The sequence below is a fragment of the Danio aesculapii genome, chromosome 17, assembly GCF_903798145.1.
Source record: "Danio aesculapii chromosome 17, fDanAes4.1, whole genome shotgun sequence".
Taxonomy (NCBI): Eukaryota; Metazoa; Chordata; class Actinopteri; order Cypriniformes; family Danionidae; genus Danio; species Danio aesculapii.
The window spans coordinates 51054819-51081346 of NC_079451.1; the positions used below are offsets into that span (position 1 = coordinate 51054819).

The following is a 26528-nucleotide window of genomic DNA, read 5'->3' on the forward strand; positions in this document are numbered from 1 at the left end:
TCCGTGATGTCACCCATAGGTTTTTGAAGAGTGCAAATGAAGCTATCCGCTTGGTTAGTGGTGACATGTTGGTGACGGATGTAATACTGTCTCTGGGTTCAAGCCTCCACTCATTTAAATTGATAAAACATTCGTTTATGATCAGTTTTTAGTCAGATCACACATTACAGTGAATTTTTATATAAAGTCACAGCGTCCACCACAATCTCTGGGCTTGCTGCATCACAAATACCAAAATTTTAACAAGTTATAAAAAAAATGAATCACTTTCTCCCCATCGGATATTAGGCATGGACATATATATTGCGATCGTGATTTTCGAAAGTATTACATCGCTTTGTAATCGTTTATTACTACCATTTCATGAGCCTCCCTATACAGTTTGATAGAGCGCTTGGACCCAGAAGCCGCTTTGCGTGATGTCACACTTAACAAGCGGATAAGTAGGCGCAGCCAACCGTCGCTATTTTGTTCGCGCACCACCGATCGGGGGAGACCAAATAAGGGCAAAGAGGCGGAGCATGAACAGAGCTACAGACGCCTGCTAGCATTTCACTTAGGCTTTTCTTTGGGAGAAACGCTTAATACTTCATTACCTGCGACTTGTTTGTGTTCTGACCACATGCGCTTGGCTGTACACTATATCAATAAAGTGTTTAGTCTTTTATAAACACTGTTGTAACACACTGAGCCACTAACATTGTTCTTATGATGCTTTTCTACAGGAGGAAAATACTAAATACTTCCAAACACTTCAGATATAGTGTGTGTTAGTAAATGCAAGACTATTGATGAAACCCAGGCGTAACACTGTATGAGAATGCTTCAGATGACTGTTTTAAAGCCTACAGCTAATCAATCTGTCACATTCTGGAGTGCTTTACAGCCCTAAAGACAATTTTAAATGATAAAAGATCTTAAATAAAACAAATACATTTATAGAGATGGTATATGAGTATATCATTTCACTGACCTGGGAAATAGAGGTCAGGTGAATGGTTTGTGAGTACAGTTAAGTGCACACAGCATGCTATATCATCTGATAATTGTAGGAAATAAGTCCAAAAGACTGTGTAAAGCCATATAAAACACAAAAATATGACGTATATGCCGAGTTCAGCAGCTAATCAGCCGGAATGACATGACGGTGACCAGCGAGACCTAGCTGTCACTCAAGTGGCCACGCCCTTAATTATGCAGACTTCAAAAAATGTATATAAACAAAACAGATGAGTTAAAAAAAAATTCACCCCCTCACAGTTGTCATGAAGTGTAATATTAGCTATATGCACCAAAATCATCTTTTGTACCAGGCTGTAAACATGTTTCTATCAGCTGTAAAATTGGCCAGTTTAGGATTGCAGTCAGTGAACATCTGGAGTTCCTGCAGCCAGCCCCCAAAGGCGAGTCAAAGAATTGCAGTTTCAGTTACTTCCATATTGGCTTCACGAGGGAGAGCGGGAGGTTTCAGCTTGGTAACGACACTTCAATATGGCACTCATTTTTGTTTTCACTCTGAAGTGCCCTTCGTAGGGTGATATATCATGTTTGGAACACACTGCTTTTTTCAGTTTTATGATCTATTTCAGACAGAAACTGAATATTGAGTAGGGGTGGGGCTTTACCTTTTTAGCTCCGCCTCTCATCTTTAATTCACAGCAAACTATGGTTTAAAGGATGTGGCTATTGGAAAGACAGAAGATTTAGCTTATTTTTTAATCTCCATATTTCCAGCAAGCCGTTAATTATATGCAAATAAGCTTTATCATCTTCCAGGTAAACTCTGCTGATAGTGTGCAGATGCAAATTCTTCAAGTCAAAGTACAAGAGCAGTTTGATATTAAATGTTGCATTTATTGAAGCATTAATAACACACACGACAATACAATGCTTATTCACAAACGCTAAAGATATAAAAGTCGTAACAAAAAGTATGTATGTACAAAAGAAAATATATGTACAAAAACACAGGACAGACACACAAAAGCACCAAAACAAATACTGTTTCAAAACCTAGTGGGTGTTTTTAGAGCAGTTTTAGGATTATTTCACGTCCAGAGTTAATATCCTGATCAATTATTCTCCTGCTTTTAATCCAAGATGTTCATTTCTTCAGTGGAAAAGAAATGAAAGTTTGAGGAAAACATGCAGGACTTTTCTCAATATAGTAAACTTCTGAGCTTCACTGCAGCTTCAAGAACTTTATATCAGAATCTAATTCCTGATCTGTGAACATTTAGAGGAAACAATGTTATTTTCTAAAAAATAAAAAGAGATTATATACTTTTTGACGACAAATGCTTCCATCAAAGGGCTAGTGTCAGGCAAGCTTTTGTTAGAAGCCCAAACCCCTAAATCAGGGGGGGATTGTTTATTTATTTTATTAAAAATTTATTCTTTTATTTATATCTCAGATTTCAATTTTAGTTTATTTTTTAAAATTTTGTTTTGTTTTATGAATATTTACATATTAAATTAATGAACTTGCATTAAATCTATTGATATTTATTTTTTTCATTAGATTTTATTTTAATATTAGATTTCTGAAAACCACTAAAAAAAGCTTCATTTTTTGTCATTTATATAAATCATGTTTGTTTTTTTGCAATTGTTCTATTGAATGAAAAACATGATATCTGAAAATAGCTAAAAACGTAGTTAGCTGCTTGTGCAAATAAACTAAACGTGCTTTTATTCTTTTATATATATGAAAACAGGCAGGGTTATTCAGAAATCTAATATGAAAATAAATGCCAGATTTTCAGAAAACTAATGTGAAAATAAATGCAAGTTTCTCAGAAAGCTATTATGAAAATAAATGCAAGTTTCAGTAAACTAATGCAAAAAATAAATGCATTTTTTTTGGAAAACTAATTTAAAAATAAATGCAATTTGTCAGAAAGCTAATGTGAAAATAAAGGCAAGTTTGAAGAAAACTACTATGAAAATGCAATTTTTCAGAAAACTAATGTGAACATAAATGCAGGATTTTCAGAAAACTATTAAGAAAATAAATTTATTTTTTTAGAAAACTAATGTGAAAATAAATGAATTTTTTTCAGAAAACGGAAAATAAATGCACTTAAAAAAAATAAAAATAAAATGAAAATAAATGCAAGTTTGAAGAAAACTAATGTGAAATTAAATGCAGGATTTTCAGAAATCTATTATAGAAATAAATGCAATTTTTTATAATAAAAAAATCTGATGTGAAAAATGCATTTTTTTCAGAAAACTGAAAATAAATGAATAAAAAAAAATAATATGAAAATAAATGCAGGATTTTCAGAGAACTTTTAAGAAAATAAATGCAATTTGTCAAAAAGAACTGATGTGAAAATAAATGCAATTTTTCATATTTAAAAATATTTTTTTTTATTTATTTTCATATTAGTTTTCTGAAGAAAACACATTTATTTCATGCATGTTTTCCTTTTAAAAACCTTCATTTTTTTCCCCAACTGAAGAAATAAACATCTTGGATGACAAGCAGCAGAGTTAATGATCAGTAAACGTTAATTCAGAAGTAAACAGAACTCTCTTCATTTTTCAGTGTTGGTGTGCAGGTGGTGTTTTCAGATTGTGTATGGTGTGTGTTTGCAGGTATCTCTGTGCGCGCAGCTCCTCAAAGCAGAACTCAGTGGCTCCGCTGTAGAGCAGATCTCTGCAGTACATGCTCTGCTCTCTGCTCTCTCCGTCCTCCAGCGTCTGCATCTGTTTCTCCTGCAGCCTCTTCAGTGGCGTTTGCTCCAGACGGCTGGGCTTCCTCGCAGACAGAACAGAGTTCACCGCAGGGTTGATTTTACACGGAGTTCTGCAGCAGCAACACAGCAGAGGTGAGCATAAGCAAAATAGACACTGAGGGAATAATTGAGGAGTTGATTTGCAAAAACAGATTTGGTTCATTTATTTTTGTACATTTTTAACAAAATTATTTTATTTTATTATTGTTTTAATTGGCTTTTTCTCAACATTAAAACAAGATATTTAAACATCACATTACGACAAAACAACTCCAGGATAACATACAAAACTTAAAAATAATAATAGTAAAATAAATAAGTAAATAAATAAAAATAAGTAAATAAATAATAATAATAAATAAAAATAAATAAGTAAATAAATAATAATAATAAAATTAATAAGTAAATAAATAAATAAATAAAAATAAGTAAATAAATAATAATACTAAATAAAAATAATTAAGTAAATAAATAAATAAATAAAAATAAGTAAATAAATAATAATAATAAATAAAAATAAATAAGTAAATAAATAATAATAATAAATAAATAAAAATAAATAAGTAAATAAATAATAATAATAAATAAAAATAAATAAGTAAATAAATAATAATAATAAATAAAAATAAATAAATAAATAATAATAATAATAAATAAAAATAAATAAGTAAATAAATAATAATAATAATAAATAAAAATAAATAAGTAAATAAATAATAATAATAAAAATAAAAAGCGAGTTAAAATAGAGTATAATTATTTACATACAATATCAAAAGTAATTCACTGTTTAACCTTGATGTTTTCTTTAAGTTCTATTCTGCTGTCAGGTCAGCTTGGTTACAAAAAGTATAGAAAGGGGTTCCAAATGCTACAAAAGTCTTTTAACTTCCCTTTGATAATGTATGTTGTAAGTGAACTCTTAAGACTGATTTATACTTGACGCGTTCGCTAGTTCTATTAAGTGTGTGCGGCGAATGCATCATCATCATCATCATCATCACAGTGTTTGCGAAGGTTCATTCTAGGTTCGCGTGACATGATTTCGGCTGGCGGAGCGCACAAAATGTTTTGAGACTCGAGTTGAATATCAAACACTTCGAAGAGATTTTGTCTGAAACAGGTATGACTGTACAGACACCTTTATGATCCATCCATGCGTGATCATAGGGATAACCAGATGACCAATAATTATTGGCTAAAAATCGCAACAGCCACGAGAAAGGAAGAAAGTTTTTGTTTAAAATTTTAGTAAAACCTGAGGGATAATTGTTAAAACCAAAAAGGGAGGCCATGCAAAAGTGGAAAAACCCAGGTGGTTTTAATAAACAATTACAGAAACATGTTTTACCACCGTTCATAGGTTTTACACTGATGTGTAGATAAAACAATTCAATATTTACAAAACTAAAATGAAGTGACAGATTACGTCTTTGATAACTGGTAAAGGATTTATGAACCTGTCGGTTTACAATATACTGATGCCCTGTTTTCTGGACTTTATTGGTGATAATGGTCAGGAATGTTGGAATATTATTGCCTTTTTATCATACAAGTAGAGGACACAAACTAGCCAGACAGTAATGTGTGAATTGTGGCTAAATAAAAAAAACTAAGTCAGTATTTGTTAGTTAGTGTACTTTTTTTGCTTTTATTCTTTCCATAATAAAAAAATATATTTGTAGAGCAAGCCATATTCTGTAGTCAATAATATTTTGATAATAATTGTTTTAGGGGTTTCACCTTTAATGACAGGACAGTGGAGATTAACAGACAGGAAAGTGTGGGGAGCAGAGAGAGGGGAAGGATCGGCAAAGGACCTCAAGCCGGGAATCGAACTCGGATTTTAATTTTATAAAACAATGAGTAAATCTGATAATGAGCCTGATCGAAAGAGATCTCGAGAAGCTAGAACTTCGTCTCCAGATCAGGATAGCAGGAGACAGAAGCAAATCAGTCTGGAGTCAGACCGGCTGTGGGCTCATTTTGAAGATTAGGCAGAGTCATTTAATTATCTTTGTTTTACTTGGAAGTGAACTGTGTTGCAGTGGTGATGTTTCATAAGATTTATGTTTGTGGCTACATGTTTATTTTTATCCATGACTGACCCATAACGTGATCAAAATAATTAAAGACCGTTCAGAAATTTGATGTTGTTTTGTGCTATCACTGTTTATTGACGTCATGTTTTGGGAAAACTGAAATTGTGTGGTGGACGTCGGTCACGGTAACGTTTTATTTCCTGGTTTTGTTCCACGAATTATTAATTTACAAATTAAGCACTAGTTATAACACTTTTATATAGCTATTGTGAAAGTAAACCTGCCCTATATTGCATGATTTATATTGCAAGAACCAAAAAGCTTGCAAGAAATGTTACCTAGAGTAGTAAAATAGCTAAAAAAATGTTTTAAAAAATTGATCCCAAATAAAAACAATCAAATAAATAAATGCATTTATTTAAAAATATTAATTTTAGCCTAATTTGTATTTTTTTAATATTATGTATTTTCTGATGGACTCACACAGCAGGCAGCTGGTCGTCCTCTTCCACAAACGGCTGGAAACTGGGTTTAGGAGGTGGAACCGCAACACTGAGGCCTGATCTGGACTTGAGAGGTAACTGCAACCAAACGCAACACATTCAGCACATAAATAATGCTAAACCCACTCCTGCTATTGTCCTGCAAACACAGCCTGCAGCAGTCAGGTTAAACAGGTTTACGGTGGCCGAGAGAGCTTAACATGCTGTAATTTAAGAAAACAGGAGGATTTGCAACACGTTAGCTGGTGTTCTTCACATGTGTTTTCTGAAATTGTAGCACATTAAGCTCTCTCGGCCACCGTATAGGTTGAATGATCACCTTCACGTTGCTCCACTTCTCCGCTTTCTGCTGGTTCTCTTTGGCTCGGGCAGCAGGCGGCGCCGTCCAGACCTCAAATTTGGGCTCCTGCGGCTCACTTTCAGCTTTATTCTCATCAAATATCACGATCCGGCTGTTCTGTTTGGGGCCCAGAGGCTGTTTAAACTGGAGCCCGCGAGCATCTGAGCCACAAACAACAGAAAGAGTGCAAAGATTCACTTTCACTCAAAAACAAGAAAGTCTAGAAAGTGGAGACGGGCGATACCAACTTCAAATTAGGGCTACACGATACTGGGAACACATGCAATACTGTTGAAGAGGATTGCAATAATGATGTTTCTTTGAATTTAAAGGGAAAGTTCTCAAAAAAAAAAAAAAACATTACCCCATAACTAGGGCCATGCAAAATCTGCAGAGTATCGTAACTTAACTTGATATATAAAATAAAAAATAATACCTTTTAAAATTATTTAATATTTACAATGCAAGTCCAATTAGATCCACTTTATTTGGTAAACAAAGCAAGTCTCCCATATTGCATATCTACTAAAAGACAGAAAATATTACTTTACACACTGTTTTGTAAATAAATCATATGAATATTTTCATATTAGTCAATAATATTACTGAAATTAATTTAAAAACTGAATAAATATAAATTTACACACATTAACACAAGTAAATAAACCGAATCAATGATGGGCTAATAATCTGCACGTGCAGATTCCGTGTGGGCCTACCCATAACTTACCCTCAAGCCATCCTCTGTAGGATGCACTGATATTGAATTTTTGACCCAAAACTCTTTAGATTGAGGAAATTAACCATTATATCGACAGGTAAATATAAATTTTTTCACTTTTTTTTTTGCAAAAACACATGCAAACATATTCAGTGAACAACTGACGTTTACTTTAATACCTTAACTTAAAATGTATGAACTGATCTCTGAATTTATTAACTAACTATTCATTTCTAAACAAATGCATAAGTAATGCAACTAAGTCACTAACTATTAACCCCAATCAAAATAGCAGTAAAATAATTAATAAGTGGCAAGTATGGATAATTTTGTTATCAGACTACATTAAAAATAACATATATCGGCCGATACCAATACAGCCATCGATATATTGTGCATCCCTAATCCTCAAGAGTATATTATCTTTTTACTGTCATATGAACACAGTCTGAGTGGTTATAAATGTTATCCTGGCACTTCATACTGTGTAATGGTGTTAGATAGTGACTTATTTTGAAGCTTTCAAAAGTGGATAAATTCATCGTCAAACTAACACATGTCCAATGAAGAGGATACATGTGTGTTTGTAAAAGAAATATTTCTTGCTATTAATATTATAAGCTTTAATCAGAGACTTCTGGCTGCAGCCGCATGCATGTTAGGATCAAAACGATAACCGATAATGATAGTTTTAGGTCAATAGCTGATATATTAGCCAATAAATATAATTGTTAATTTTTCTGCATGGGTGCAAAAACAAATGCAAACATAGAGTGAACAGCTGACTTTTTTTTTTAAAAACCTTAACTTCAGAAATGTTTACACTGATTGAATTCATCAAACACTCATTTTTATGGCCAATGTTATTAACAGAAACACTACTGCCAGTCCGTGTGTGTTTGTAACAGAAATATTTCACATTTTTAGGTTAAATCCAATCACTGATTTCTGGCAGGAACCGAATGCATGTTATGCACAACTGACATATTCGAGAATTAGGGTTTTAGCATCGATATTGCAATGTGCAAATCCGCAATAGTCACATCGCAGGATCTGCAATATCGAGTCGGGATTACAATTAACCAGGAACTACAGTTCAGAACATGTGATTTGTGGAGTCATTGTAAAATGTAACTTTAACAGAGTGAACAAATTTTATTCGGATGAGTTTAAGCCCTGTGACTAAAATTTCCAGCAAATTTAAATATGGGCACAAGAAATTATAACGTTTCCCTTTTCAACAAAGATCAAATGTGTTTATTTATTTACGCAATGAAAAGTATAGTTTTATTTTAGACTTGATCATTGAATTTCTGTACCTCAATACTCTTAGGCTCATGCATAAAGTAGAGGTCTGCATTCCCGCGGGACCAGACCAGTTTTCTTGCAGTGCGCAAATAAATGAGATATTTAAATAAAAAATTGGGATAGCGGTCAGGAACTCTGGTGTAATTTGAATGGGAGCGGGCGGCCTATCCCGAGAAAGAGAGCATTCATCCGCTGTAGTGCTGTGTGTGTGTGTATTTGAGAGAGAGCGCTATTGCTTTACACTACTGCCCTTTTTGCACTTACTTTGGAAATACGAATGTAGTTATTTGTCATACTAATAAAGCACCTAAATGTGAAATGTTATCGTGAGAGCGCACGCATCCACCGTGGTGCTCTGTGTGTCTCGCTTGTAATAGGCTGACTGGACTCTGTAACATCCAGCTGGGTGTTTTTTGGAGGCCTATTTAATCGCTATACATTCTTCCGTGGCCCAATATGTACCTGCTAGCTGCTACGTGTATAGAAATATTGCTGATATGATATATGAAACACAATCGGTAGTTGGCAAATATATTGAGTGGATATGTTTGTAAATCTGACTTTGAAAGAGTCAGTGCCGCACCAGCCTTAAACCTCACCGCACAGCAGGCAGCACTCATGTCTCATCACGAAGGGGAAAACAAAATTGACATTTAGCCTACAATCCGTGCACAACCTACACTTTTATCTGTTATCTCTCTCTCTTCTGGTAGTGCCCAGTTTTAATGGGAGATTTTGAAAACCAGATCTAAATTTAGCAGGAACAGTCGAGGTGGGGCAGGTAGCAGGTGAACAAAGACTGAATATACGGCGGGAGCGGTCAGGTGCGGCAGAAAACCTGGCAGGATCAGGATTCAAATTTCAGTCCCGCGCAGATCTCTACCATAAAGCGCCGTTTATTTAATTTTTACCTTTGTTTTCATTTGTGGTTTTATTTTGTATATTTCATGCAGATGCACTCTCGTACAATATCAGTGTAAAATTATGAATACTAGGGCTGCACAATATATCGCTTTAGCATCGATAACGCAATGTGTGCATCAGCATAGTAACATGTTGAGTTGACAGCAGTGTATTTTTTTACATTAAATATACAAAACCAAAAAGCATGCACTTTTTATCTCACATTTATCTTTGCTTTATTGCATTCATCTATGATTGATTTGGATGATTCTACAAACTACAAGCAAACTAAATTTCGATAACATTTGATAACACTTTAAGGATGAACTCTCACTATTATCTAGTTGCTTATTAGCATGCATGTTATTGAGATGTTGGCTTTTTATTAGTACTTATAATCTACATATTCTGCATCATCTTATTCTACATCCCTAACCCAATACCTAAACTACCTTAATATCATATATTAATAATATTAATAAGGAGCAAATTAAGAGTTTATTCAAGCAAAATTCATATTTAATGGTTTGCTTATAGCGAGAATTGAACCTTAAAATAAAGTACGACTGTAAACTCTTTCCAAATAGTGCCATTCAATCATTTAGTTAACTTATTTAGATATAGTATATTGTAATATATGTCGCAGAAAAATAAAATATCGCAAAGTCCGATTTTTTTTTTCAACATCGTGCAGCCCTAATGAATACCATCCAAAATAGTCATCTTGTGAAATGATATTCATACCGCAATATTTATTGCAAAAAAAAAAAATCATCGCAATGTCATTTTTTCCAGTATCGTGCTGCCCTATCGAGAATGTTTATCAGTACTTTGCAAATCATAAGCTATCATATCACCCATCCCTAATACAAAGTTATAGGAAAGTTTCTGCTCACATCCGACAGATGCGTTCACTCTGTTGATGGGAACTGTGGCCTTTTTCTTCCCTTTGGCTCTGAGCTCAGCCAGTGATGCTCGCTGAGGCTCTTCATCATCTTCATCTTCATCATTTCTGTGTTGATCAGTCATGGATGTCATCATCTGTCTACACACTCGTGCCTGCAGAGCTCTGGAGACAAACACACTTCCAATATAAGACGCAGTCATATGAACACAGTTTCCACTTTAAGCCAAATATAAGACCCTGGACTACAAAACCAGCCATCAGTGTCAGTTTTTGGAAATTCGGGAGATTTATACACCATCTGAAAACAAAATGAATTAATGCGATTTACACTGATGCATGGCTTGATATGATAATATTGGCTTATCATACGAGATTCAACTATTTGAAATCTGAAGGTTAAAAATTTATCAAAACATTGATAAAAATCACCTTTAAATCTGAATTAAACTCCTAATTCTTATGATAGTGTAGCTCCTACCATGTTTAAAAAACAGCCAATAGTGTTTTGTTTTATCACAGCTTTGTAAGTGAGAGTGGTTGAGCTCAAATGTGAACTGTCTTGAAGGCGGCGGGGCATGTCAGACACTAGAGAGCATTTTATTAGTCAAAATATTTGATCTGAAGTACGAGGTGACGTCAAAAAAAAATCCATGATGCATTTATGCAGAAGTGACTACAAGCTTTACATGTTTATATCAGTTTTAAATCTCCTAAACATGAATTTTGTCACTGTTTTGGAGCACACAAGCTTATGGATATCCTAAAAACTCCCAATACTGCTACGAACATCTAAAAAACTTTATTTTCATTTCATGGGACCTTTAAATGATACATAAAGCAGTTTTGCAAGGCTTTCTACATTTAACATGCAACAGATTTGCATCATTCTCATCATTTTGAGACCCCACAAATGCAAGTCTCATGTAAAGTTAATTTTATGACACATCCCTACCTGTGAAATGCGTGCAGTTTATCTGAGGGTTCTGCTCCACACTTGACACCGTCCTGAAAAACACTGTCAGCCATCTTCATGTTCCCCCTCTTCTCGTGCTCCTCGGACCAGGCGATATAAAAAACTGCTTGCATTGTGCCGATTCCCTGAGCTTGCATGTAGCGAAACACATCCATCGGGTCAGAAGAGCTTTCCGCCTGTGTGTAAACAGAAGCAGATAAAGTAAAAATTAAATAACACAATATGAATTTACAGGAAGATTTAAGTGATTGAACAGGATCAATTATTCTCCCGCTTTTCATGCAAGATATTCATTTCTTACTTTGGAACAGAAATGAAGGTTAAGGAAAAGGTTAAGGAGTTTCTGAATTAGTTTCTAACTTTCAATCTAGCTAGAAAAAAATATATTTATTGTTGAAGACAATATTATTCACCCTCCTGTGACCATCTGATCATTTTTATGATGTTAAACAGATTTTTTTAAACATAATAGTTTTAATAACTAATTTCTAATAACTAATTTCTTTTAGCTGTGCATAATATTTTACTTGTTACTTTATAAGATACTAGTATTTAGTTTAAAGAGCAATTTAAAGGCTTAACTAGGTAAAAAAATGCAAATTAGGTTAATTAGGCAAGTCATTGGACAACAGTGGTTTGTTCTGCAGCCAATCAGGAAACATCGTTTCTTTACTGGGCTAATATTAACCTTAGCAGTTTTTGTTTAAAGAACTAAATCTGAAACTAAACTAAAAGAAATAACACTTTCTTCAAAGGATGTAATGTAACAATTTAATAATAAGAAATACAGTAAAGCATTACTTCAGAAATATTTGATACATTTTTTTTTTGATAAACCATATACTTTAACCACATAAAACTTAATGATCATTTCTCTATATAAAACTCTAATTCCTGAGCTGGGATCATTTAGAGCAGACATGCCCAAACTAGTGCCCTGTTGGCCAAGGTAACCTTTGATTTCGTCCGACATCCCATCTAAAAAGCAAGGGAGAATGATGAGGATGGATTTGAGATTGTCAATTCAAATTGAATGCAGCCTTTTGTTTATTTTATTGTTAAAAGCTAAGTAAAATTAAATGTTTTAAGTCAGAAACTTTAGTGAGCAAATCAAGTCAAAGGCAGATTCTGCTTGACTAGGGTATTCAGCATTGAACTCCACTGTGTTATAAATGTGATAGCTCATGTTTGTATTGCAATAGGTCATCATTTAAAAAGTTATACTGCATTAGTTAATACGATTAAAAGTAATGTTTTCTATTTACAGGGATCACATACACATTTTTACTACAAAAATTCCATGACTTTTCCAGGACTTTCAAGTCAATTTTCATGACCTAATGTTTCACATAATGTCTACATATATGTGGTAAATCATAAGAAACGTTAAAATTTATTACAGCATATCATAAAACACGCAATAGTTTCAACTGATTTTTATATCTATGTAAAATAGATGATGCTTACACAGCACTAATAATGTGAGAGCAAGTTTTTGGCCAAGAAAATAAAAGTGGAAACAACTAACCTCCATCCCAATATACAGATATTTGTCAAACTAATTTTAGATAATCTTAATAGTTTGTTAATTATTATAAATATATAATTATTAGCTGCGATCACACTGCACTTTTCGCTCCGTAAACTTCCATTCATAGGCATGTGAATGCGGCAGATCAGAAACACAAGCACGTGTTTTGTATGTCACTGATTTGAAAGTTCAAGCTTGGTAAATTCTTGGTAAAACCAATAAAAGACTATTTAAAATAAAATATGGAGCAATCGCTCACATTTATTAATGTCTAATCATATTGTTTAACCCCGCCCCTTTTCACATCGCCATACAATTTTGCAAGCACAAGCGCTAGTGTGACCGCAGCTTGAGTCACTTTGGACAAAAATGTCTGCTAAATGTAATTTCCAAGACTTTTCCAAAACCTTGTGGGTTTTTCTGTTTTTCCAAAACTTTTCCAGGCCTGGAAAATGCCATGGCAAAATTCCATGACATTTCCAGATGACCGTATGAACCCTGTATTTAATTCAAAACATTAGGAAATAAATTAGGAAATTACCCATGGCAACTTTAATGTAATGTAGTTTGGTATATTTACCTTTGGCCCATGCCTCTCAATGATATTCGGGGTTTTTGGCCCTTCATACGAAAACGTTTGGGCACCCCTGATTTAGACTATTTTAATCTGGATTGAAACTGTAATTCAGAAGCTCAAACCACTCAAGTCCACCATATGGAGAAAAATCCTGCATGTTTTCCTCAAAAACCATCATTTCTTTTCAAATAAAGAAACACATAAATGAATGACAGAGGAGAGTAAAGGATCAAGAAATACTCAATCTAGAATCGCACTAATCATTTAAGGTTTGTCACTCACAAACTGGATCCAGAGTTCAACATAGCGGACATCATTGTGATATTTCTGCTCAGCTGTAAATCGCATGACCGCTCTTTCAAGAAGCACTGATATGTTGCTCTCTTTTCCACCTTGTGGGTACGTCTGTTTTGCCCATTTTATATACCTGCAGAGATTATAAAAACAATTATTGCAATTTGCATAAGTAAACATGCATATTTTGCAGCCATAATTAATCTTTTCTTCATACCTGACCCAAACATCCAGAGGATCGTCTCCATCATACAGACGCAGCTCAGACTCAAACTCTCTACAAAAGAAACACCGCTATATTAAAGGGATAATTCATCCAAAACTGAAATCTCAAAAATGTCATCATTTCCTCATCCTTCACTTGTTCTGGTGAGGAAGATTTACTGATGAATATTCCTCTATTGTAGAAACAAAAGAATACTACAGAAATCAATGGCTGCTTCTGCTCGTGTATTAGGGCTGCACGATATTGGAAAAATCTGACATTGCAATATTTTATATATATTTTATTTATCATTTCTGAGATACACTTTGTGATTTGGAGTATAATATTAACAAATAAAAAATAGCTTTATTTGAAAAGAGTGAATAATTTTAAGACAATTAGTTATTTATTTACATATGTTATGTAATGATTTTAGGACAATAAGAGGATGATTTTGTAGTGGAGCACATCAGCAAAATGTAATAAACAAAATCACAAGCAATGATCAATACAGTAAAGCAAAGCTACAAATGAAATAAATGCTTTACTTTTTTTCTGAGAGTCTAAAAGTATTCAGGGTCACAAACTGAACAATTTCATGTATAATAAATAACACTGTATAATCTTCATTGCGCATATATATATATATATATATATATATATATATATATATATATAGATAGATAGATAGATAGATAGATAGATAGATAGATAGATAGATAGATAGATAGATAGATTTATCTATATAAATAAATAAATATATATATATATATATATATATATATATATATATATATATATATATATATATATATATATATGCGCAATGAAGATTATACAGTGTTATTTATTATACATTAAGTAATAGATATATATATATATATATATATATATATATATATATATATATATATATATATATATATATATATATATATATATATATATATATATATATATATATATACTGCACATAAATACAATTTTATTAATGTTTCTTGATGTTACTAAATTTGTAATTTTCTGATTCTCTGAATGCTTTACACTGACTTGAAATGCACACATCGCATGCAAATGACACAATTTTTTGGTAAACTCAATGGTTAAACTTTGCAATTACTCCACAATCATGTGTGTTTTTAATGCTTACTCAGTTATAATCCTGATTCGACATTGCAGATCCTGCGATGTGACTATTGTGGATGTGCACATTGATGCTGAAACAACATATTGTGAAGCCTTATTGTGTATTGTTTTATTAAAAACACACTTACTGTTTCTTGAGATTGAGGGCTGTGTGATTTCCCTCCTGCTGCTGACAGAGAGCCTGATGAAGGGCTGACACTGAACGGCCTTGTCTCAAAGGCTGGATATTTTCCTTACTGTATTCCCATTCGGCATCACACTCTGCCATGGCTGCTGCTGCAATCTACAGACACAATAACAAACACTGATTGGCTGACATGTTCATATATCTTCATGATGATTTAAAGGGGACCTATTATGCCCCCATTTACAAGATGCATAGTGAAGTTTCAGCTGAAAATACACCACAAATAATGTTTTGACTCTTTGAAGCTGCCCCTTTTAGTCTTTGATCCTAATTGTGCTGTTTTGGTGACTGTCGCTTTAAATTCAAATGAGATTGTGCGCTTTTCAAAAGAAGGTGGAGCTATAAAGCTTGTGCATCAGCATAGTGGCAGATTCAAAACAAGATCAATGTTATCTGTGTGAAAATGTGTACAGTGTGAGCGTGTGCTTCATGCTCGCTGTTCAATTGTGCTTCATCTAAAACTCCACATCTAGAATCCTCAGTCTATGCTGACATTATCTTCAGCAGCTCAAACACTCTAATGGCTAATGGACAGACGGCTGCTTCTCACTCAGGGCTGTTGTTTATGTTAATGAGGGAGAGATGGGCACTAGTGGGCGGGGCTTTCCCCCTCTGTGACACGTACAAAGGGAGAATGCCAATCAAAGTGTTTCTGCAGGCTGATTTTACCAAGTCTGATTATAACAAATACAATTAATTCATGTTTACCATTAGAGGCTGGAGATATTCACACACTGCTGACACACAACTGTGGTTAATTCCCTTATAAAAGTGACTTTTGCATAATATGTGCTCTTTAAAAATGCATGTTGTATGAGACACATTAAAAACGCCTTTTAAGGCAACCTTAAAGTGTTTGATTATCTGGTAAATGAATGGAAAAAAATAAATTTACTCTTAAAGTGAGAAAAGCAGCACACAAACACATTTTATAAGCTGTTACTGTACTCGGCGTGAAAACATGTCTGCAAAACACATCAACGAATTGACCCAGCAAAAACACATACAACTTACATTTTGTTCCGCTAGTCTCCGTATTATGTGTCACTTCGTCAAAAAAAACGCCTTTACGTAGCAAAAAAAATCTGCAAATATCCGTTTATTGTCTATATGTCTCGCTCTTGTGTGATTTCTGTTGTCTTCTTGGAGTCGCACTGCTGAAAAAACATTTAAACAAAAACCGGAAGCGCGCCAATGAGGATGTGATTGGACGGGACGCTCACGTGACCACGTGTCAGTTCACTGAAATTAAAACCGCATGTTGTTTTATAATAAAATTTTGGCATTTGTATTTTTAATACATTATAATAGCGCTGTTTGGTTTTACTTTATTTATTTTTCTATGTAACAAACACTATATAAATATGAGATCCCAACGCAACGCCAGCATCAGCGTGGCCATCATGTTGCATTCTGGGAAACTGAGTTTCACGTCAGTTTCAAATGTAGAGCGATGATTGTTGTGTTACCCTATAAAACTACATTTCCCTTCCCACTCCTGTTCTCCAAACGTTTCCTATATTTACATTCTGCGATTCAAGAACGCAATTGATGAAGTGCATCTACATTCCCATCGCATAATAATTGTGTATTTAATGTATAACCGTAAGCTTTTAAACCGTCAAACTGGCCCCTTCAGACGTGTTTATATTCTTCCCTGAGGAATCTCAGTATGGATAGTCGTTGCTACTGCTGTGCATCAAAGTTCACTCTCTTCAAAAAGGAGGTTAGCGTCTGTAAATGCAGATTATGTTATTTAAACGTGTGATTTGTAAGTGTTTGACTCTGGTTTGTGTTTCTGCAGTTGGGATGTAAGAGCTGCGGTCGGTCTTTCTGCTCTAGCTGTCTGACATTCAATGCTGTGGTGCCAAAATATGGAAACGGTCAGCAGAAAGTCTGTAAACAGTGTTATGGGAATCTAACAAGGTCAGTAGGACAAACATATAACTTATATACTTCTATAGCCTACTAGTGCATTTTATGAATCATTTACACTACCTGACTAATGTCTTGTCACTGACTTTGCTTAGACAAAAGTATTGTCACTGAACAGACATAATGTCCAGTATAGAATATGTGGTCATGCTGCAGTGGAAACAGAATGAATATTGTGTCTGACTCCATCATGAGCTTGGAGGACTGCATCCATACATCTCTGCAATGACTCAAATCACTGATTAATAAAGTCATCTGGAATGGCAAAGAAAGCCTTCTTGCAGGACTCTCAGAGTTCATCAAGATTCTTTGGATTCATCTTCAATACCTCCTCCATTTTGTCCCAGACATGGTCAATAATGTTCATGTCTGGTGACTGGGCTGGCCAATCTTGGAGCACCTTGACCTTCTCTTTCAGGAGCTTTGATGTGGAGGCTGAAGTATGAGAAGGAGCGCTATCCTGCTGGAGAATTTGCCCTCTCCTGTGGTTTGTAATGTAATGGGCAGCACGAATGTCTTGATACCTCAGGCTGTTGATGTTGTTCATCCACTCTGCAGATCTCTCACACACCCCTATACTGAATGGAACTCCAAACTTTAATTTCTCCTTTCCCAAACTTGACTGATTTCTGTGAGAATCTTGGCTCCATGTGGGTTCCAGTAGGTCTTCTGCAGTATTTGTGATGATTGGGATGGAGTTCAACAGATGATTCATCAGAGAAATCCACCTTCTGCCACTTTTACAAATGATCAACTGGAAGTCAAGTTATTATTTGTTGCTCTTACAACTGAAATCCATGACAAGACTTTTGTCAGGTAGTGTATGTATGTATGTATGTATGTATGTATGTATGTATGTATGTATGTATGTATGTATGTATGTATGTATGTATGTATGTAAGTAATGATCATTCTAAAATAAACACATAATAGTAGGGATGCTCCTACTAAATATGGAATTTTTGACCATCAGCAATAACTACTTAGATTTGGAGGCCAAAAGCTGATATATTAGCTGACAACAGTAATGTTTTCACATTTTTCTGCATGTTGCAAAAACAAAAAGGCAAACCCATGAAGTGAACAACTGGTTTTGTTATAAAAGCTTAACTTTTTTATATATATATATATATATATATATATATATATATATATATATATAAATAAAATCTACTGCCTGACAAAAAAAAAGGATAAAGCCATATACTGTAAAAGATATGTACGTTGTATCCATGACATCACCCATAGGATTCTGATGAACGTGTAGGCGTGGCGAGCCATCGCCATTTTGTTCATGCATCGTCGCACTGACCAGGGGATACCAAACAAGGGCAAAAAAGCGGAGCGTGAGCGGAGCTACAGACGCCTGCTAGGAATTTGCTTAGACAGACTTTTCTTTGGGAGAAATGCTTAATTCTTTATAACCTGCGACTCGTTTGTGTTCTGACCACATGTGCTTGGCTGTACACTATATTAATAAAGTGTTAAGTCTTTTAAAAACACTTTTGTAATACATTGAGCCACTAAACATTGTTCGTATGATGTTTTTCTACAAGAGGGAAAACGCGAATTACTTCCAAAACACTTCAAATATAGTCTGTTAGAAAATGCAAGGCTGTTTATGACGAGTAAGGGTTGATGGAGGCCAGGACTCTGGGGTTACACCCCTACTCTTTACAAGATGTGCCATGGGATTATTAATGACCACAGAGAGTCAGGACCTTGGTTTAACGTCTCATCTGAAAGATGGCGCTCACTGACAGTATAGTGTCCCCTTCACTATAATGGGCCATTAGGACTCACACAGACCACAGGTTGAGCGCCCCCTGCTGGCCTCACTAACACCACTTCCAACAGCAATCTAGTTTTCCCATGTGGTCTCCCATGCAGATACTGACCAGGCTCAGCCCTGCTTGGCTTCAGTGAGTAACCACTCTTGGGCTGCAGGGTGATATTGTCCTAATTTTGTTATCAAATCGATAACAATATAATTAAAAATAGCAATTAGCAGCCGATATTGATATGACCTCCTGTATATTGTGCATCCCTATATTTTTTTAATCTAAATAAAGCTTATTAAGGCAAATAAAATGATCTCAAGGTTGAAATAAAACACTGAATGACCTTAGCAGATATTCAGATTCTTATTCGCTTTTGTCATTTTTTGACATGTAAAATAAATGTAATTGAGCACACGTCTGCGATACAAATATTGCATATACTATTGTTAATAACTATAATTTTTTTAATTGATTTTAGACAAAATTATTAACCCTTGCTTGTTAATCTTATTGTATATCTTGTGAAAAGGGGCAAAATAGGTCCCCTTAAAGCACTTTATATTATACCACAAGGATAAGTTTCTTTATTGATCACGCTGTTGATTACCTTTATTTGTTAGAATATTTTTATAAATATAGAAAATTGGTATTTATAAAACGTGGTAAAATTGATCTATTTTTATTTTTTGCCATGAAATAGCCATAGAAGCTGAAATGGCAATAAAATTAAATCTCTCTCTCTCTCTCTCTCTCTCTCTCTCTCTCTCTCTCTCTCTCTCTCTCTCTCTCTCTCTCTCTCTCTCTCTCTCTCTCTCTCTCTCTCTCTCTCTCTCTCTCTCTCTCTCTCTCTCTCTCTCTCTCTCTCTCTTTATTGATCACTGCAAAATGCATGAAAGAGAAGGCAAAGATTAAAAATCTGTTTTAGTTTGGCTGGAATCGTTTTATTTTACATTTCTAAGGTTAATATTATTATAACAATGATTAATTTAATAATAATTTAAATGAAATAATTTTTTTCGGTTGTCTACAGCAGTGGTTCTCAAACTGGGGGTCGCGACCCCTGCGGGGGTCGCAGAATAATTTCAAGGGGTCGCGAGAGTGATTTAAAAATTGTGTATTTTTCAGTGATTATAATATATCTTTTTCAGTATTATAAGTGAAAGCTAATATTTTCAGATTTTATAAAGATATCTCTGATGAATTCATAAAGTATTTAGGACACATTCAGGCTGAATGCATCTTTGCACTTAAAACACAGCGCTCAGGAACAGTTTAAAACTGTTGTCATGTCAACTTGCTGCAGTAAACAAAGGCAACGCTTGTCCCGCCTTTGCGCTCTTCTTATTGGCCCACTGCGCTAGACTAAATCATTCAGTCAACGCCTTCTGCCTTCAGATGACAGGAGATACAACCGCGAAAATGTAACGCGCTGAAGATGAGAATGAAAACAACAGTGACAGATTTAGTTTTAGAAACCACCTAAAGCTACAAATACAGGCACATCTGATTAGTGCTCATGTGGGGAATGTTAATCCACCATCTACACTTTTCCAAGAGTGGATAAAAGACTTCCATTGGCTTCAAGTCCGCTATGAAAATAACTAAAGCATTCACTGTAAAGTCTGTGGGACGGAATTTTCAGGTAACTGTTTGCCACATCTACACATTTTAAGCACAGTAGGTTCTGTTTAATCCTTTATTTAATCGACAGATGTTGTCAGCCGTGCAAGTGGCAGCTTTATGTAAAATTTAACACCACATACACCCTCGCAAAGGGCTTGCTCTGACCAAGATTAAACTAATATTGCAGCTCATGAAAATACCAGTTATTGCTATTAAAATGATGTATACAAATAATAAGGTATATGTCAAAAGCATCTGTGCAATATCAGACACCATCTGTGAGAACACAGCACAGTTAACGTATACAGATTCATTAATGAATTCATGTCAAGCAGTGTGTGCAGGGCCGGTGATCAGTCCGTGTATCTTTTGTTCACTCAATTATGTTATAAAAATGTATTTTCTTGTGATAACGGGATTTCATTGAGACATATTTTCCTCTCGCATGCATATATATTTTTTTTGCTTGTTAGTTTTGATAAGTGTTGAGTTCAAATGCAATAAATCTGTTTATAAAACTTGTAGTAACAGTGTGATAATTAGTGGGTGCAACAAATTTTTGGCTGGTGCGCCTACATTAATAAATTTAGGAGCACCAGTGCTACCAAGCAAAAATGTTAATTTCGAGCCCTGTAATGTATAGTGAATATAGTTAAAATATTGTGAACAGCTGAAAATAAGTTATTTTTATTGTTTGGATATGCTTTGGTAGTGGGGGGTCGCGAGTTCTTGACGATCTTACATTGGGGGTCGCTGGCTTAAAAGTTTGAGAACCACGGGTCTACAGAACAAACCGCTCTTGCCAAATGACTTGTCTGGTTGATCTAATTAACCTAGTTAAGACTTTAAATCACACTTATACTTTTATCTTGCAAAATAACTAGTAAAAGATATGTATTGTCATTATGGAAAAGACAAAATAAATGAATTTGAAATTAGTTATTAAAACTATTATGTTTAAAAATTGAGAAAAATTTTCTTTTCTCCATTTAACAGTTCTTGAAAATATTTTTAAAGGTAAAAATTTCACATTCAAGCTAATGATTTTGTCTTGAACTTTATTGCGCATCCCTAGTTTCTATTTAACCTGTATATTATTAGCTAGTGCACTAATGACAGCTGTTTTGTGCAGTTCAGATAAGCAGACTGATGCTGGCCGATGGTCTCCACCTGAAAACTACAAGAAGTAAGAAGAGAAGAATATTGTGTGGGTCTGAAGTGCTGAAATCGTGGATTACCACTGATCCCTGTCTCTTTTACAGACGAGTTGCTGCTTTTGAAGCAAAACAAGCTCAGCAGAAACAGCCGTCCAGACCGGCAGGAGCAAGAGACAACGCCGTGAGTCTGATTTCAACAAGAGGACTCAGTAAAGAAGACCAGATCATCGCAGAACGGCTCAACAAGCTGAAGGAGGAGACCAAACCCAGTAAGAGCCGACACAAACTGCTGTTTATTGAACTAATTCTGCGATGCGGAAGTGCGCTCGTTTTTGCGATTTGTTTTAGATCTACTGATTCCGTTTCCTGTGGCAGAAATGACTAGGGATGATAATAAACTGCAGAAAATGGTCAAACTAATCACTCTACAAACAAGTGTTCTTGACTATACATTAAAAGTAGAATAATATGAGGAGAAAATATCAGTTTGCAACATCAAGCAGCAGAACGAGCTGTTTTTACTGTCTATAAATCAATGGAAGTAAATGAGAGTGGACGTCTCCAGCCTTATATTTATATAATTATAACTGTTCAATTAAAAGTGGATAATAAAAATAATAATTCAATTAAATTTAATAGAATTCAGTTTTATGTAAATACATTTGATTAAAAAAAAAAAAAAAAAAAAATACACTCACTGGCCACTTTATTAGGTACACCTTACTTGTATTGGGTTGGACCCCCTTTAGTCTTCAGAACTACCTTAATGCTTCGTGACATAGATTCAACAAGTGATTTTGCTCGTTGATACAAGGCAGGATGGATCCATGCTTTCATGTTGTTGGCATCAAATTCTGACCCGACCATCTGAATGTGGCAGCAGAAATGGAGACTCATCAGACCAGGCAACATTTCTCCAATCTTCTATTGTCCAGTTTTGGTGAGCCTGTGTAAATTGTAGCCTCAGTTTCCTGTTCTTAGCTGACAGGAGCGGCACCCGGTGTGGTCTGCTGCTGTAGCCCATCCGCCTCAAGGTTGGACGTGTTGTGTGTTCAGAGATGCTCTTCTGCAGACCTCGGTTGTAACGAGTGCTTATTTGAGTTACTGTTGCCTTTTTGTCAGCTGGAACCAGTCTGGCCATTCTCCTCTGACCTCTGGCATCAACAAGGCATTTGCGTCCACAAAACTGCCGCTCACTGGATATTTCCTCTTTTTCGGACCATTCTCTGTAAACCCTACAGATGGTTGTGCGTGAAAATCCCATTAGTACAGCAGTTTCTGAAATACTCAGACCAGCCCGTCTGGCATCAACAACTTTGTCAGGATCAAAGTCACTTAAATCCTCTGTCTTCCCCATTCTGATGCTCAGTTTGAACTACAGTAGATCCTATTGACCATGTCTACATGCCTAGATGCATTGAGTTGCTGCCATGTGATTGGCTGATTAGAAATGTGCATTAACAAGTAGGTGTACCTAATAAAGTGACCATATATATATTGATAGATCGTGAGATATTCAATTAAACCTCAATATTATGTATAATATAATTTAAATATGTAAAATAAATAATAAAAACGGTGATAAATGATTTTGTATTGAATCTGTAAAAACAAGCAAACTAGACTAAAAATAAACCCCAAAATCTTTTATCTAGAATTTCTGTGTGTGTTCTTCCAGAGTCCATACCTTCAGAGAAGGAGCTGGAGTCTCGTCTGGCGGCTCTAAAAGCTCCTCTTCAGTCTGTGGCATCGACTGCAGAAATGGAGGAGCGTCTTGCTGTGCTACAGGGCCGACCTGCACCTTCCCAAGCCCCACGGCCTGTGATTACTATAATTAATACCGCAGTACTCTATAACAATATTGCATATTTTCTCATCATGCAGCCCTAGCATTATAAGCTTTATAAGTGTGTTAAATGTGTGCAGGTTCATCAGCCACCGGACAGCAGGACTCAAACTGAACAGACCAATGATCTAATCACACAGATGACAGAGGAAGCTGCCATTGATAACCAGAATTCGTCTTCAGACGGTAGTTTATAAACGGTTTTATAAAGCAAGAGTCAAAACAGCATAATTTTATACTTTATACAGAGTATCTGCGGATCCTTAAAGTCTTAATGTGCGTTCACACTGAAGGCAGTGAGAGCATCAAAGTTCTGATCATATCATCAAATCAGTTACGTTCCCACATAAAAACTTGCTTTGTAGCGTTAAATGTTGCTCGCTTCTTATCATATTCATTTAATAATGGAAGATCAAGTTGTTGAATGTGGTGTGGGTTTGCTCTAATATGTGTCCATATGTCTGAAATATTCAGAAGCAGCAATACTGTTTTGTACTGTCGTTATAGTTCGCATGAGATTCCCGCTTTAAGAAAAAAAATATATATGTAAGGGATAATCAACGGCTTGCTGTGCGTTAAAGGATTTTAATGCACGACGTGGAGGCGAAAGTCACGCCAGCAGCCGAGAGGAAAAGGTGAAATGGGCCACAGTGAGAGAGAGAGAGAAATGGAGTACTTTCATTCCCTCAATCGCAGAGAAATAGGGGCTTCTGCTGTAAGTGCCAGTGAAAGACTTTCCAGAAAACACACACGCAGTGAAATTTTTAAGTAGTTGGCGCCTGTAGTGTTGTAAATACCCGCGCTCGCCTCCCTCACGACAGAGCGCATATGAGATAAATGACGTCAGTACATAATAACCGATTATGATTATTACTGAAACGATACCGAATTGTCCGCGTCTGCATCGCGGTGCACCGAAGAAACAATTAATTTTGACACCCCTATTATCAGTATTATTTATTATATGCATATTTATATTTGTTTTAATTAAATTAAGCTTAGATTTGTCCACCTGTGGGGCTTTGGTGATGTCTGCATCACCATATGGGGCATAAGAACAGGACGTGTGTTTGGAAAAACTATAAATATAAATATTATAACTATAAATATTTTAAATAATATATAAAAATGTTAATTTATTCCTTTGTTGGAAATTAGAACTGAATTTAAAAATAGTTTTGAAACACATTTGCTCTTAACAAAGGAAATTAAATATGTAGGCTAATGGATGTATCAGTGGAGTGAGTTTTTACCATTTCCTTACTCCACCAAAGTAAAGGAGTAAAGTAAAGAGTAAAAGTAAAGAGGCTGAATGGAGGAGGCTCGTTCTTTATCCTTGCGCTGCAGATGCTCTGTTTAACTGTTTTCTCGCTAGTGAAGCCTTCAGTTTCCACACTTGCAAAATCCGCCATGTAAATAGCAAATGCACCATGGCGTCATCCTATAAATAAACAATTAATCTTTGTTAAAGAGCCCATATTATACATGAAATAGGGTCATATTTAGGTTGTAAGGGTCTTCAACAACAGTCTAATATGCATGTAAGGTCAAAAAACACTATAGTGGATTTTGGCTGCCAGTGGGTGAATGTAAACACAGACGATGAACTAGAAAATACTGACGACTAACTATTTTATTGAGCAAAAAGTCCAAGAACTGGCGAGGAGGTCACAGTCTTCTTGCTCTTTTCACACACACACACACACAGGGCCTGCGCGTCCATAGAGGACCGGCTGAATAGAGAGGGCGCAGCGCTCAGTTATATCCGCGAATACCCGTGCGTTACACACACGAGGAGACACACACACACACACAGAGGGCCGGCGCATCCATAGAGGAGCGGCTGAATAGAGAGGGCGCGGCGCTCAGTTATATCCGCGAATACCCGTGCGTTACACACACGAGGAGACACAGACACACACACACACAGGGCCGGCGCGTCCATAGAGGAGCGGCGCTCAGTTATATCCGCGAATACCCGTGCGTTACACACACGAGGAGACAATAATATTGAGCTGAAATATTTTGAAACTTGTCCGTTGCATGTGTGTAAACAGCTGACGATCCGTAATCAAAGCGACACGCGTCGCGTTTAACGTGGCTTTACACGCGATATGAGAATATAAAGAGTTAATCTGATACAGCACACGCAGTTACAAGTAACAAAACACAACTAAATACATAATGTGCAAGCTAGAGTAAACGAGGCAATAATTTTAATCGCACGTACTTACACTTGTGAAATGGGGGAAGAAACTGATCCATGATGCACTGATCCATGTTCAGACAGTCTATACTGATCCTTCCTTTAACAAACTGAAGAAGTCTTCTTTGAAAGCATATAGTTTTCAGAAGCACTCAGAACTGCTCAAGGCTGGGCTATATTGCTGATGTTTCATCTTTGATTAGACTGTCCATAATATCCATCAGCACAGCGTGACTTTATTCGACCGGTGTCTGTCTGTGTGTGTGTGTGTGTGTGTGAGACTTTTTTTTCTGTTAGTGGGCGGGGCCGCAGGTTTCAAATCTCCCGGGTTTGCGCGCCCAACTACTTGTGTTTCGTAGCTGCGTCATCGCGAAACACCTAATGACTCGTTATCAAGACGACTCGTTTGAAGCACTATGAGTCGACTCTTTTATAGATGAATCAATAGTTTTAAACACTGTACACTTACAGATTTAAGCCTTAGCTGGATATTTCACTTCACTTAGAGCTGTGTTACACACTACATGGAAGGGCATTTTCAAAAACCCATAATATGGGCTCTTTAAAGTGGCAAACTTTACAATTTCTTATGTCTAAATG

General features: G+C 35.5%; 2 protein-coding genes across 2 annotated transcripts in view; one reads left to right on the top strand and one right to left on the bottom strand.

The window, feature by feature from the left end:
- Positions 1-3399: 3399 nt before the first annotated feature.
- Positions 3400-16530, bottom strand: bub1bb (BUB1 mitotic checkpoint serine/threonine kinase Bb). The gene is made up of 9 exons (XM_056477258.1): positions 16395-16530; positions 15322-15476; positions 14060-14119; positions 13831-13975; positions 11420-11616; positions 10457-10629; positions 6608-6789; positions 6269-6366; positions 3400-3814 (listed from the first exon to the last, which is right to left on the bottom strand). Exons 2-9 carry the CDS (start codon positions 15459-15461, stop codon positions 3550-3552), a joined length of 1260 nt encoding a protein of 419 aa, XP_056333233.1. The 5' UTR covers positions 15462-15476; positions 16395-16530; the 3' UTR covers positions 3400-3549.
- A 361-nt stretch (positions 16531-16891) lies between these two features.
- Positions 16892-26528, top strand: part of zfyve19 (zinc finger, FYVE domain containing 19) — a 40735-nt gene continuing 31098 nt past the window's right edge. The window contains exons 1-6 of the mRNA XM_056477266.1: positions 16892-17106; positions 17185-17306; positions 21852-21905; positions 21982-22145; positions 23555-23697; positions 23803-23908. Of these exons, the coding sequence (XP_056333241.1) occupies positions 17053-17106; positions 17185-17306; positions 21852-21905; positions 21982-22145; positions 23555-23697; positions 23803-23908 (643 nt within the window). The 5' untranslated portion in view covers positions 16892-17052. The remainder of the gene's footprint in view (positions 17107-17184; positions 17307-21851; positions 21906-21981; positions 22146-23554; positions 23698-23802; positions 23909-26528) is intronic.

Coding starts and splice junctions, on each gene's coding strand:
- bub1bb (XM_056477258.1), bottom strand. CDS start 15,461: ATGGCAGAGTGTGATGCCGAATGGGAATACAGTAAGGAAAATATCCAG. Junction 14,120..15,321: donor GCCCTCAATCTCAAGAAACA/GTAAGTGTGTTT, acceptor TTTCTTTTGTAG/AGAGTTTGAGTCTGAGCTGC. Junction 3,815..6,268: donor GACGACCAGCTGCCTGCTGT/GTGAGTCCATCA, acceptor TTGCTGCTGCAG/AACTCCGTGTAAAATCAACC.